This window comes from Nyctibius grandis, chromosome 32, assembly GCF_013368605.1.
Source record: "Nyctibius grandis isolate bNycGra1 chromosome 32, bNycGra1.pri, whole genome shotgun sequence".
In the NCBI taxonomy this organism is placed as follows: domain Eukaryota; kingdom Metazoa; phylum Chordata; class Aves; order Nyctibiiformes; family Nyctibiidae; genus Nyctibius; species Nyctibius grandis.
Window position 1 is genome coordinate 2446282 of NC_090689.1, and position 13520 is coordinate 2459801.

Sequence of the window (13520 nt, forward strand, 5' to 3'; positions counted from 1 at the left end):
TCCTTTTAGAGGCTGTGCTGTATAAATTGTGTTGTGTGTATGATGAGTAGATGGGATGCTATGATCATTTACAGGCTTTAGTGGGTGTTTGGTAGGTTTAGGTTACATGAATCTAGAGCAAATATTCAATTTTCTTGTTAAAAAAGACATTGTGGTTGATTTTCTGCAGCGTTTATTGAAAAAACAGAAACAATACAGTTTGGCTGCAAAACTTCTTTTTGTACAGGTGAAGTACTGAATGCTTCTTGCTTATAGCCAGGTAGGTCAGACATAGGATGACAAAACAACGCAGTCTCAAAAGTCTCCATTGCCAGCAATGGACATTACAGCAGGAATATCTAATTGCTTGCAAAAGGACCAACTATTCTGAGAAGTGTGGCACTCATTTAGCTGCACAAAGAGAGTGGGCTCTTCCCTGCCACCCATGTACAAAACTCCTGTTAGCATTTGAATTTCACACGCACGCATCTGAGGGAACAAGAGAACCATTGTGCATACGTTGGCAGATTGGAGTGAGAGATCTAGCAGAGCTGCTTTTCCAGCACTGCCAGATCGTGTCTCAAGGAACTTGGTGAAAATGCTTTAAGACATGTCCATGTTTCACTGTGAGCAAGGGAGGGCTCGTCACTGAGGAAGGAGTACTTGTTCCCTGATGGGGTAAGCATCTAGGCTTACAACCACCACAGTGTATATATGCTTTGCACACTCTGGTTCCTGTAGGACCAAAGTTGAGTGTTTACAAAGGTCTGAGAGATGAACGAGTGCTGAATCCTATTTTACCACTCAAAGCGCCTGCTAAACAGGAAATAGAAAAGATCAGGAGAAATTAAAGTTATTATTCTTATCTCATGAACGAATGTCTGCATAACTCCAAGCTGAGAACATTTTTATAGAGCAGAAAAGTCTCTTTTCAACAGACGTCTGTTAGACTGAGTTCTTTGATTCTGATTTGCACTGAATAGCACATCTATAACTTGAAATAGGGGGAATTGAGTAGAAGTAATGGACCCAAAATCCAGACCCATTTCAGGGTTTGTTTATGCTTACTAGAAACCGCACAGCAGAAAGCAGTTTTTAGTTTCCAAGTACATTATAAAATGTGGAAGAAAGTGAACCATTTAATTTAACCAAGGCAACGGTAACCAGTGGGTAGCGTGCAGATTTAGCAGCACACAGGAATGACAGTTATATTCTGACAGTAACTGGCTGTCATAGTCTACTGTAACTTGCAGCACATAACCTGGTGATAAAAGGATAAAAACCTGCATCTTACCTTTCGAGGTGTCCAGTTATCCTACAACTAAAGGGCATTTCTCTACTCTTAGAATTTCAAGTAGGAGGAAAAAAGAATAACGTTGCCTTTGTTTGCAAAGACTCAAGGAGTTTATGCATTTAGTAAAAGTATATGGAACAAGGGCACGGTTTCTTTCCAAAAGGAAGAAAAGTGTTAATGTGTGTCTGTCTGTAAGAATAGAGGAGATTTCGAGTATCAGAAGCAGCTCTCATATTAGGGTTCCTCTGCCTCCTGCCCCCGTATTATATTAAAATCCAGGTAAACTTTCTCTAAATCCAGTCTGAATGGAATTCTTATACTACATCTAAGACAGGTGTTACAGATATTTGAAAGCACATGCGCACTTGAGCTTCTCTTGTGGTAATATTTCAGCAACACAGTTCATTCGGTGTGTGATCAGAAGACTGATCATCAAGATTAATATTTTTTAAATGGCATTTCTTCTGGCAGATGAAATTTTAGGTAGTTTGGCACAGATATAGGTCATGGGTTCTATTTCGACTCTCAGGATGGGAGGGTCTTTTGCTTGTTTACAGCATTCATTAGCAGGCGTACATAGGATGTTAACAGGTCATCCATTTTGTAACCCTGTCAGAAAACAAAAAAGTCTTAAGTCTCTCAAAGAGCTCCAGAAGCAAAAATAACTGTCATTTCCTCCCTATTTTATCTTCTTCTTAGGTTCTCCCCTGCATGGACATCTCCTCTTCTAACAGCTATCACTATTTTGATAATTGTTTATCTATTCCTCCCTCTGCTCTTCCCTTCATAGATTTACAGAACTGTACAGAGCATAGCTCTACTGTCTCCTTGTCATTCAAACTAAAATTTTAGTCTATAGATTGACATCTTGCACTTAGGAATCCAAGCTTTTCTGTGAGAGAAGTTAGCCTTAAATTTTTTTATGTTATCATTACAAATTTACCTTTAACTATCAATACAGTGATGCTTGTCTGAGCCTGCAGACATTCTGAAATCAATTCTTAAAAAGGTGGTACCACTCATTGGCAAGTGTAAAATCTTACAAGGATGGCGTTACTGCATAGATGGATCAAACCATGGAAGACAAAAAAGCCTCTTATTTAGTTTTGTGGGTAAGTGAAGTCTTTTCTTAATGCTTCAGATAGATAGAATTTTGATGTATGGGAAGAATTTGGGAAATTACTATTTTTCCTTGTCTCTGTGGCTTTTTTTTGCATTAGATGGCATTACATAGGACTGAGCTGGTTCTAAACTGCAATTTTATTGACCTAGCAGTGAATGTTTTTTGTATCTGCACTGGTTTTAACATCTGTTTTGGCATGACTCTTTGGTAGCAATTCTGGATGTAAAGGAAAAATTAGGAGTTTCTTGTATATAAGTTAACAAAACTCTTCTTACCAGAGATGTCTCACATAAGATCCGGCTTCCTCGTACCAGGTTCCCTATTGTCATGTGAAAGTATGTGCTCCCACTGCTCCAGTTGGAGATTTTATTGAAGGGGTAGACTGTTAATATATCCTGTAAGGGGAAACAAACAGAACTATGCAGCATTTCTCAAATGAAAATGGGCTGTTGTCTAAGAAAACCTGTAGAGCCAGAGCATTCTTTTTCTTTCCCACTTCGTTTATAAACACAGTGAATCAAGGTAGGTCTTGCATCCAGAATAGTGGTATATTGTATTTTCACCAAGCAGGTGAGTCTTAATCACTCTAGCGAGACTTCCTTTCATTATATATTGATCTTTGCCTCAGCACGCTGCTATTATATTTACAATAATCTAAAGCTCACTGGATATTTGTTCTCATATTAAAAGCAAATAGTGATATTCATCAATGCTTTTGCCTGGGAATTTGGTAAGACCAGACTGTTTGTCTGAGTTAGGGAGCTGGTAAACGCTGTCATTCGACCTGATCTTTTAGACAGTTAAGGTTTCCTGCAAAGCATTTTTCTGAAGCAAATTCTCTAGTGCACTGTCCATCCATCTGCCTGATCTTACCACTTTGCCCCATCCATCATGATTACCACTTCTTTTTTCAGAGATGCTCTGCACTGTTTCCTTTCCAGTGCAGAAACTGCAAAGAAGTTATTTGAGGCAATAACATTTTATTTGGTTTCACGCAGAAAATAAATAGAGGGGCTCTATCCTCTCCTTCAAGGAGAAGGTCCTGTTGCTGTCCCTAAATTAGCACAGTCAATGAAATCCTTCCTTAGACAGAGTCTAGGGAAGGAACTGTTACCTTTGTCTTCTGATGTATCACTGAGACTCCTTGCTTGTTGATTGCAATCAGCACAATCTCTGGGAAATTTGGCTCCGAGGTTTGCTGTGAACGAGTGACAGAGCAAGATAAGCAGAAAATGAAAAAATTATCTGTATCAGGTGCATAGTGACCTTTAACAGTGTCCAGTGCTGCTTGTTCTCTTTACCAAATAAATACTGAAACACAAAGCTCTTCAATATTATGTAACTATTGCTAAGATTGACCCTTTTGGCCATGTATTGATGACTTGAGCAGCTGCTACGTAAAAGCAGAATCAGGTCCATTATTTCCTAGGCTATCTGATAATAGGCTTAATGGTTGGTTGCAAACCAGTTAAGAGCCTAGCAAGGAGAAATTAAAGGTAGCAAGTGGGAAATGATTCCTGGAGGTATCCACTGCAGAATGAGAGGATTGGTACAGTTCTGTTCTGAGGGAAGAGTCCTCAGAGATACAAGATTTGGCAGCATTTTGTAGTGGAGAACAGTGACAGGACAGTTAAGTATCTGTATAACTAAAAGATCCCATCTACTACATAGTTGTAATATTAAGTGTTACAACAATGTAGTAAGTATATAACAGGCACAGTTCAGAGGGGATAGAAAACCCATCTCCCCACTTCCAATGAACTGAGTTTTCCTCAGCAGATGATGGGAAGCCAGCTTTATAATGCATTCTCACTTACACAGACGTGGAATTATAGTCAGTCCATATCCCCCAGTGCTGGTCTACTACCAAAGCCATTCGTACAGGCCTTTAAACCTACCTTCACCTCAAAGAAGGCTGATCCAAACGTTGGCCACCGGTGTATCATTTTCAAGAATGCAATCTTGGCCTCATCCACAGTTTTTCCTTCATGTTTGCTATATGCTGCAGTAATGCTCTGTTTAGGAAAAGGGATACAAAGCCTATTCAGTTGGAGACAAGCAGGTTTCCAATGTCCAGCATTAGCACTAAAGACAGCATCAGACCATCACCAAGATCAGTCTTGTGCCCACAGCAACAGAAGACTGTGAAAATGAAAATAGCCTACCATGCCATGGGGCAAGGTGGAGCCAGAACCTCCGCAGTGTTCCTTGCTAATGAGTTGGGTGAAGGAAGTCCAGGAGCTGAAGGGAATGGACTTCAGGGCAGAGGGGCAATATGGGATGAAACAAAATTCAGAAAGGCAGTGTTCAACACCCACAGACACGTATCACATTTTTGCTGAAACATGTAGGGTGGATTTTCCCTCTGTGTTTGAAATAGTGTCCTATGTCTTCCTCAGTGGACTAAGTGATAAGTACCTGCTGAAGCGTTCTTGCCTTTTGGTGGATAAAAGAGCCTTTTGCTGTGAGTAGCATGCACATGGTGCAAGGTGACTGATTTGCTGGCCAAACTATGAAATATTCAGGACGCATCTTAATTTTCTGTTTCTCTACAAGATCCTCAAATCCCCGGTCCCATTGCTGACTTTCCTATCTCTTAACTCTTCTTCTGGGCACTGAAAATAGATTAGAATCTCCGACAAACATGCACATCTCAAATCAATTGTCCAGGCCTGCAGATATCTTTCAGAGCTTTGGTAGAGAGGATGCAAAATCTGGATTGCAAGAGGCAAAACAGCAACATCCAATAGCATCCCTCCATAGTGCTTTCAAAGACTGCCAGATCAAAAGCGTAGTGTAGCTCGATGTCTTCTCTTATAAAGCTCTGTGGAAGTAGTATGATTAATGAAAGCTCATGTTCTTACCCTCTTCCACTCATCTGGTGAGATTGCTCGGAGCAGATTGTCTGGCACCAGCTCCTTCAGGATTTTGGGGATGGTTGCCAGCTGTGTGCGGTCATTGTTGAAGCGCACTTTATAAATCAGCCCTGCCAGCTGGACAGCTTCATCCTTGGAACACTTGTGGTAGCCTCTGAGGTACTTTGGCAACTCCTGGAAGAGACCAGCTCTGAATCCAGACAGAATGGCCTGAAGCAAACACTGACTTACGCATGCTAAATCTGTGAGGTCAGGATGGGAGTCTTGCCAAACACAGTCCAAGGGCATCCCAAGAACTTTTGGCTCCTGGAGGTTCTCTGGATGATCTTTAAATGCCCTTTCTAACCCAAACCATTCTATGATTCTCCATACAATTACAGAGTAAGACGAGCACCTCCAGGGAACAATTAGGGAGCTGTGCCTCTAACATAAGCAATATAGCTAAGGTGTGAACACCATGAGAAAGAAATCTGCTCCTGAGGCTGAGCTGTGCCCTCCAGAGGCATTCCTCTGGAGGCTCTATATTGCAGGTCTTGGTGAGGGAGTATGTCTTGGGTCACATTGCCTGCCATTACATTTACACTTTAGGGAGCTGGTTACCTGGTGGTAATGAAAAATGGAATCAGCTTTCAGGTCCTTCCCAGGAGTTACATTCAGCCACAGCTTTCTCATGAAGTACACCTCATAAGCCACAGACATAGTAGCCCCTAAGGAAACAGTATCTTGTTAGTATTCTCTGTATCACTATAGGTATCTGCAGTTTTTAAATGGCTTGTAAGGTTCTTCAGAAATATAGTTTTAATAGTAACAAACAAAATTACTAACAAAAAAGTACAAAAGGCCATTTTAGAAGATCAAGAAAGTGATTAGTTGTCACTTCCTGGACACTGATCATGTAGTGATCTAAGGTGTCAGAGGATCTAAGGGATCAGAGATGGAGGAAGAAGTTGAGGATGCCAGCAATATGAGTGTTTGTTATTTCTTGGTGCTCATGACAGGTGCCCACTGATGTACAGCACACTAGAATTCTGTTTTACTGATGAATCTGCATTCCCTGATGGCTGTGTTTACAGAAATTAATTGTGATTTAGTGTACCCACATCTTTGTGCTGTGATTTTTCAGAGCTCCTAGCAGCTGCATCAGCTGTGGGGCTAAGAGGGAAGTTAGAAAGTCTTAGATACGTAGATAGTGCTTCAGGAAGTTGAACCTCGGCTGTCCTGAAATAAGCAAAGGTCAGGATAAATGAATATGAAATTTGAGTGCAGTTTGAGTTTGATGTAGATTTCAAAATGTATGTTATACATAGGGGTGCAGTGCAAAGAATTGCTGTCATTAGTGTTATATTGTTGTATTCTAACAAGTGTTCCCCTGGCAATACAACTTGTGCTCTGGTATCACCAGGTAATAGTCTAGACAACAATTTTCTAACAACCCAAGGAATGGGAGCGACACTGTGTAAAGAACCTATTTACATGTGTTGGCTGATACCTGATCTGGCAGTGCATGAGCCTTGGACTGTAAAGAGGATCAACCTACCTAACTTGCGTGCATCCAGCTGTGTGTTTTGGATGTAACAGGTAAAAAAAACTTTGGTACTAATTTAAAATTTCTGGAGAGATTCCCCCACAAAGATGTTCTGGTGTTTCTGATAGCCAGTGCTTGGTGCAGGCAGTTACCATGTATGTACAAACAAAAATGATATAATAAGGCTCTGCCACACACTTCCCAAGATGGAGTAAATCCTACTGGATAAATTTGCTGTTTCCCCAGTTCAACACAGCATCTCATGCAGCTTCGTATCATGCTGGCATTCTCCTTACCATCTTTCCCTGGTTTGTTCCTCCTGTTCCAGTCTGTCACCTGCCTTAGTGAGTCAAAGAAGTAGTCTGCTTCGTTCTGACTGATCACCTGGAAGAGGCCAAGCAATGAAGGGGGGAAAGGAGCAATTAGCAGATCATATAAAATACTGCCTGTGCCAACATACGCAAGTATCAGGCTGAATTTTCTTTCCCTGTCCACAGTGAGAGAGCACAATTACGGCAGGGAAGACAGAGGCAAGAGGAAAGAAGTAGAAAAATAGGAGGAGGAAGGCTCAAATGATTTACATTTCATATGGGGATTTTTATTGTATCTTCTGTTGTTTTTTTCTTTCCAACCTGCTTATTGAAGTCAAGCTGAAGATGCCTGCCTTATTCTTAGCCATCTCCTCTTTGTAAAATATTGGCACATACCAGGTTTCTCTTTTCAGGAACGCAGCACATCAGGAACTCCCTGTGCTTGGTCTCAGTGCTGCTTTTGCCTTGATCACAGTTACAGAGAGAAGGGACCTCTCAGCAAGGCAGCCAACCCAAGACTCAGCTCAGGCAAGGCAAGCTGCTTAGACACTAGAAAGCCATCAACTGGTGCTTGTCAGCCACTGCTCTCCCTAATACTAGTGGGTACTGTACATGTGCAGCACATCTCCTGGGCAGAGCCTGAGTGGAAAAGGGCTGAACCCAGCAGTATGCAACATGCAATTTGCTACCATCCCATCAGCTGCAAGAAAGACTGCGTCTTCTCTGCTTTTAGTACCACCCGTGTACCAGTAGACTGATAGAAACTCTGCATCTCCATCCAGCCCCTTCAAGAGACTCAAAATAATTGTCAGGTGCTAGAAGTTTGAGTCTAGGTTGTACCCCCTCAGTAAGACAGAAGCACTAATGACCTGCTCTGTTGCTTGGCTTCATATATGGTTGTTTAGGTGATCTGGTAAATAAGTAAGAGAGGAGGGGGGAATCTGGGTACCCTGCCATACTTGAGAAGAAGTTACCTTGTCTGCAATCTTCACAAAGAGGCTGAAACCTTCCCAGGAGCTCAGCTGCAATTTGGAAGCGATGTTCTCACACAGAGTCCGGATTTTGGTGTTTGTTCCCACATCAAATGTCTATGAGATAACAAGACTCTTGTTATACAGAGGAGAGGAAGAAATGAGAACACTGAATGGCTTGAAATGTGCTCCTGCATGAACACATCATGTCTGGGAAAATGGTCAAGGCTGGGAAAACAAGTAAGTTCTCACCTGTTCTGTTTCATTGGGGAAGCAAATCTTGTGTGAGATCTTAGTGTTGTTCTGTAAGATGGCCTCAACCTCCACGGGATGGGGCGCCCACTTCCTGGAGCCACTCCTGCAAAATGTCACCATGATCGTAAGAGAGATCAGTGATGGATGTTTAATCTTTGAGGAGTTGAACAGCAGTATTTCACCCGAAAAACAGACTCCCATCCGAAACGCTAGTACTGTGCGATGGGGTGGGCTGCAATGGATCTTCACTCCAAGGCAAATTCAGTGTATTAACAGCAAAAAACTGAGGGTCTTATCAGCATGTATACTAAAAGTCTGTTCTACTCCCCAAGGAGGTTGCATGAATAAGGCACCTTCCTAGCCAGTACCATTACCCCTTCAATGTATTCAGCAACAGGTTTCCTTACTCTTACTGAAGTGTGAAGATAATGGCCACAAGGAGAAACACATTTTATTTAATTCTTGCATCAGCCAAAAGATATGCGTTCAGATACAAAATGAGTTACAGCTCAGGAGGCAAGTACCAGAAAGGTTTGGAGGGCTGCTAGAAGTATTACATTTTGTATAAGATCTGGCACGTAATCACTGACTTGAGAGGCACTTAAGCTGTACAATCCCAGTTCCTTGAAATTATACCTCAGAGCAGAGTTGCCTTTTAAAGCAAAGGAACTGGCCCTGAAGTCTGAGTCATGCAAAAGTCTTGACACAGTTAAAGTGAGGGCAAATCTAGCACATTACCTTCTGGGGCTGGTATTTTCCTGCCCTCAGTGGCACAGAGCAGGCTGTTGGGAGATTTTGTACAGTGTAGCTTATGGGCCAAACTCTTCTGTCATGCTGGGCCAATGTCTCAGGTGGAGAGCTTAATCTGGCATCCAGCTTTAGTTGTGTGGATTTGAAAACTAATTTTTTTCCATTAAATAAAGTAGCAGTTCCATTTGGAGAAGGAAAACTTGACTGTAACCAAGTTGAACAGCATGTGCTTTGGTATTGTGCAGGCACTGTAAGGAGCATGGACCTGCCCTACTCAGTCATCTATTCCTGGACTTGCAGCAGAGGGAGGCCATAGAGACGAAGGAAGTGCAGCAGCTTGGCTGGAGGTACAGGGCCATCTCTCCTTGCAGCCTTAGCTAGGAACTCATTGCCAAGGCAAGACCTGCTTAACACCCATCAGGGTGCTCGCTGGTTCCCTGGCCAGGGACTCTGGGGATGAAGCTGTAAAGCAGTTTATGGAGGAAGAGGTGTACCCAAGGGCTCAGTTGGTCTCCACTCTGCGTATTGTAGGTCAGTCCTTTGAGCTGCCTGCTCTCCCCTTTCCAAAGAGAGCTGGTTACTTATAGGGAGAAGTTGGACCAGATGATCGTTGTAGCTCCCTTCGGACTGAAATATTCTATTCTATTTTATTAAGAGCAGGTGCAGGTTTAATCTTAGGAAAAGAAATGCTCTTAGAAAACAACATTTGTCTTTGCTCCTCTTCCCATCCCCCAGGCTCCAGACCTGGAGCAGTTTAGCAGATAGAATTCTTCTCCCAAACAGCCCATTCTGCTTTCCCCTCCCCATTTCCCCACTCTAAAGAAGCTCTATACAGCTCAACAGGGCTTAGAGCATGAATAGCACATGATATAGGGAGGCAGGAAATTTTCAGCCTTCTCCATAGAAAAAAACAATGAATAGCATTCCTCGCCATGCATTTTTCAGGCACTTCAAAGGCGAATTCAATGTGCAGTGACATTTCCCCAGCAGTGCCAAAACATCCACTGCGAGAGGGACAGCCACTGTGTTAGCATTCCGCTCGAGCCTGGCTCTCAGGGCTCGCAGACCAAACGCAGGGCCTAGCCTAAGAGGAGGGGGAGGACGGAGGAGCTGGAGGGAGAAATTCTTGGGCAGCTTCTTTACTGAAGAGGTCTGTGGCAGGCAGGTGGTAACTCAGCAGCATCGAAAGGGAGAAGGCTGGGGTTAACCTTGATGCCAAAGCACTGTGTTCTCAGAGCATCAAGCTGGGTAATTCCAGTGCCTGGTCCTCTAGGGAAACCTTCCCCCTACAGTTCAATTGATCCTTCCTGAAAATCAGGTCCCTTCCACTATTTCTGGTCATGTCAAGTTCATTACACCAACAAGTCATCCAGAAGCTTTTTTTGCACAGAGTCTCAATATTTTAGCCCATGTGATTTTTTGGCACCTGATCCATGATTTTTGAACACTTTGGGCTGGCTATATGCTGTATCGTTTACCTCATCACTGTCTGAATCCTCCGACGGCACTCCAGGGCCAGTGTCTCTTTCTGACGTGTCTCCATGAACTTCTGGGCGTGTTTCAGCAGTGACTTGCTGGGTGGGAACAGGCCAGTGCAGAGCCAAAGGAGCTGCCAGCCCTTGGTCGTGCTATACCTGTGAACACAAAGCAAACACCTCTGCTATAGGCACATATAATTGACCACACATCAGCTACAGGGAAGAGAAACACACTCCCATCATGGTATGTTGTGAGAGCTGCAAATCAACAAAGCCTTCACACAGGATCTAACAGCCATTTTCTGTGCAACGACCAAAGCTTGTATGCGAAGGCAATGCTAAATCCTGGCTGATAAATATTCATGACAGTTGCAAATCTCATGAATAAATATAAGCTCCAGTTTAACAGCCATATTGGCAGCAGTGTCCCTGGTGCCATCCTCTTGGAAAGCCACTGTCAATTTGCTGTTCAAGCTCACATTTATTTGGATGGTGCTTTATCAACTGCTTGTGTTCACCTGCCCTCTGTGCTAGCTGGCTTTGCTCAGAGCACAAGCACTTTGCTTGTAATGACTTTCCCTTTCTCATGCTCCTCCTCTGAAAAATGAGCAGGTAGATGACATCGTGTAATGAGGTAGTTACAGTTCTTAAAAACTAGATCAGGTTTGTACAATTTTCAGGCAGAAAGCCAGTGCCTCCAGCCTCTGGACCTGCAAAATCCGCCAGTCGAAGCTCTTCTGGCATCTCACTCTCACCAGTAAGAAAGGCTCTGCAGCCAGGAGGTGATCAGTGGTTCCACTTTCACAGCCAGGAGCAGAACACACTTCAGCTGTGTCCCAGGGATTTCTCTGAACCGCTAAATGGTGTGCAGTGGTTTGGGTTGGGAAAGCCATCATGTCTGCCTGCGATTGGGCACCAGACTGCTGAATAAAGAGGTCCTGGCTTCTTTATTCCCATTTACTTTTCTAATTTTGCAGATGAAGACCCACTATTTTAATCCCATTTATCCTCTATAGATCAGTGGTGTTTGTGTCTGTGTGAGAGCGTAACATGGTCCACAGGGCAGTAGCCTGGGAAGGGTGAAAGATTTGTTGCTCTGGCTGTTCTAATGAAAATATATGGAAATAGGCACCTTTCAAGCATTGTTTTTTCCACATCAGTGATCCCTCTCAAAACAGTGAATGACCCACTGGACTAAATGGGTAAGAGTACATCAGGCATGGCACTGGCACCATGGTTACAGACTATGCGTTTAAATAGCCTGTAAGATTTACTGCATGCAAGGAAATTTACCATTTAATACTTACACACATGGTAAAAGTTCCACTAAGTTTAATATCTGTGAGATAAGAGTAAGTTTAATATCTGTGAGTAAGAAAGAAAATAAATAAATAGAAGCTCCTTCTCTAACTTTTGCAGTGACACACTACAGCTAGAAACAGACAAACCATTTTGTTAATAATTAGTATTATTTTAAGCTGCTTTTTGCAATTCAGTTCCCCTGGAAGGTGGTCAAATTATCATTTTATGGGTGGGGAAGCAAAACACCAGCCTGTTTCAGCGACTTATGCATGGGCCAGGGCCTGTGTAACCAATCTGTTCTGCAAGCCAGTTGTGTAACCTAATATAACTACTCCAAAGTATTCACTGGTGGTAAAAGATCTATAGGATCTTTTAGGAGGTGCTAAAAGATCCTATAGGAGGTGCTTATAGGAGGGAAATCCTGTCACTGGGAAACTTAAATGGAGGGCTGGCAGCACAGTCACTGAAAGCATTCAAGAACTCTGCGCAGTTGCATGTTTTCTCCACAGACTGCCTGGGGAGTAAGAGGGCTTCAGTAACACCTTGCCTGCCTCACACCATCGTGCACAGATGAGCACTGAATGCTGATGGGAGCAAAGCAGCAGCTCAAGGGAGACAAGTAATGGTCCTGCTCTGTGACCTATCACTGCCAGTCAGTGGTCCTGAGTGCTCTGCAAAGGTGAGACCCACCGCACTGCCTGGAAAAAGGGGGAAGGGAAGGTGTCACTCCAACATTTGGCCATGTTCCCCTCTGCCCCCACCCCATCACAGGTGTAGCAGGGATTCCTGCTCGCCACCTGTACCTGAGCCCTGGCTCTGCAGAAGCAGGGTGTTTGCACCGAGGTGAGTACCTGTTTCTGTTCTCAGTCAGTTGTTTCATAATCTGACAGTAAATCTCATCCCGCAGGACCTCCTCCTGGATAGCTGCTACAAATATCTGGTCAGTGACTTCCACAGAGGAGTGTGCCTGTTTTGAGGGATAGTCCCCCATGAATTTCATGATGGGTGAATATGCTGTTAAGGACAAAAGCAGGCCAGGTTTGGCAGGTAAATGGGAAGTCTCACCTGGATCCTAACTTGTTAGTGACTCTGTTGATATCTAAGTGACAAATACTGGGAGAAGGGTCTGGAACATATTCCCTGCCTGTTCCCTACCCCCTTTTCCTATGCAGCAGTCACTGCTTGGCTGTGATTTGCACTGTATTAGGTGCTTGCTCTGGGCATATGCAGTAAATCTCACTCACTCCTAAAGCCACATTCTCAGTTAAGTGAGCTATCAGGAGTTGCGGAGCGTTGGGAGGGAATAGGAACCTTTCCTCTGTAGACAATGGAAACGATGCTAAGTCATGCAGAGCTGATGCTCCCCACCTTGATGTCAATGTATCCCCTGTAATGTGGATGTGGTATTATCTCAATGGAGGTGAGTTTAGTGGAGGTAGCTAACTCTTCCTTCCCCTGAGTGTTCTCAGGTCCCAAAGAGAAGAGTGAAAGGATATCAATGAAGGCCTGACAAGCCAAGTCCCGAAGATCAGGGTCCGTGCATGCTGTCTTCAGCAAGGGCTGTTTCAAGGGCTCCTTAGAGTGTGCCCACAGCTGACTGCGCCCACGGGATTTCTGGAGAACAGCTTTGCTGATGGATTCCTTCTCAGGGGTCCT

At 43.5% G+C, this 13520-nt stretch overlaps 1 protein-coding gene across 3 annotated transcripts in view; it reads right to left on the minus strand.

Moving 5' to 3' along the window:
- Window positions 1-1798: 1798 nt before the first annotated feature.
- MYO7B (myosin VIIB) overlaps window positions 1799-13520 on the minus strand; it is a 46678-nt gene continuing 34956 nt past the window's right edge. For all 3 annotated transcript variants that reach the window (XM_068420991.1, XM_068420989.1, XM_068420990.1), the window contains exons 37-48: window positions 13361-13518; window positions 12716-12869; window positions 10563-10718; window positions 8332-8437; window positions 8083-8196; window positions 7094-7181; window positions 5873-5979; window positions 5261-5446; window positions 4295-4411; window positions 3511-3594; window positions 2672-2791; window positions 1799-1882 (exon numbers count right to left, since the gene is read on the minus strand). In XM_068420991.1, the coding sequence (XP_068277092.1) occupies window positions 1799-1882; window positions 2672-2791; window positions 3511-3594; window positions 4295-4411; window positions 5261-5446; window positions 5873-5979; window positions 7094-7181; window positions 8083-8196; window positions 8332-8437; window positions 10563-10718; window positions 12716-12869; window positions 13361-13518 (1474 nt within the window). The remainder of the gene's footprint in view (window positions 1883-2671; window positions 2792-3510; window positions 3595-4294; window positions 4412-5260; window positions 5447-5872; window positions 5980-7093; window positions 7182-8082; window positions 8197-8331; window positions 8438-10562; window positions 10719-12715; window positions 12870-13360; window positions 13519-13520) is intronic.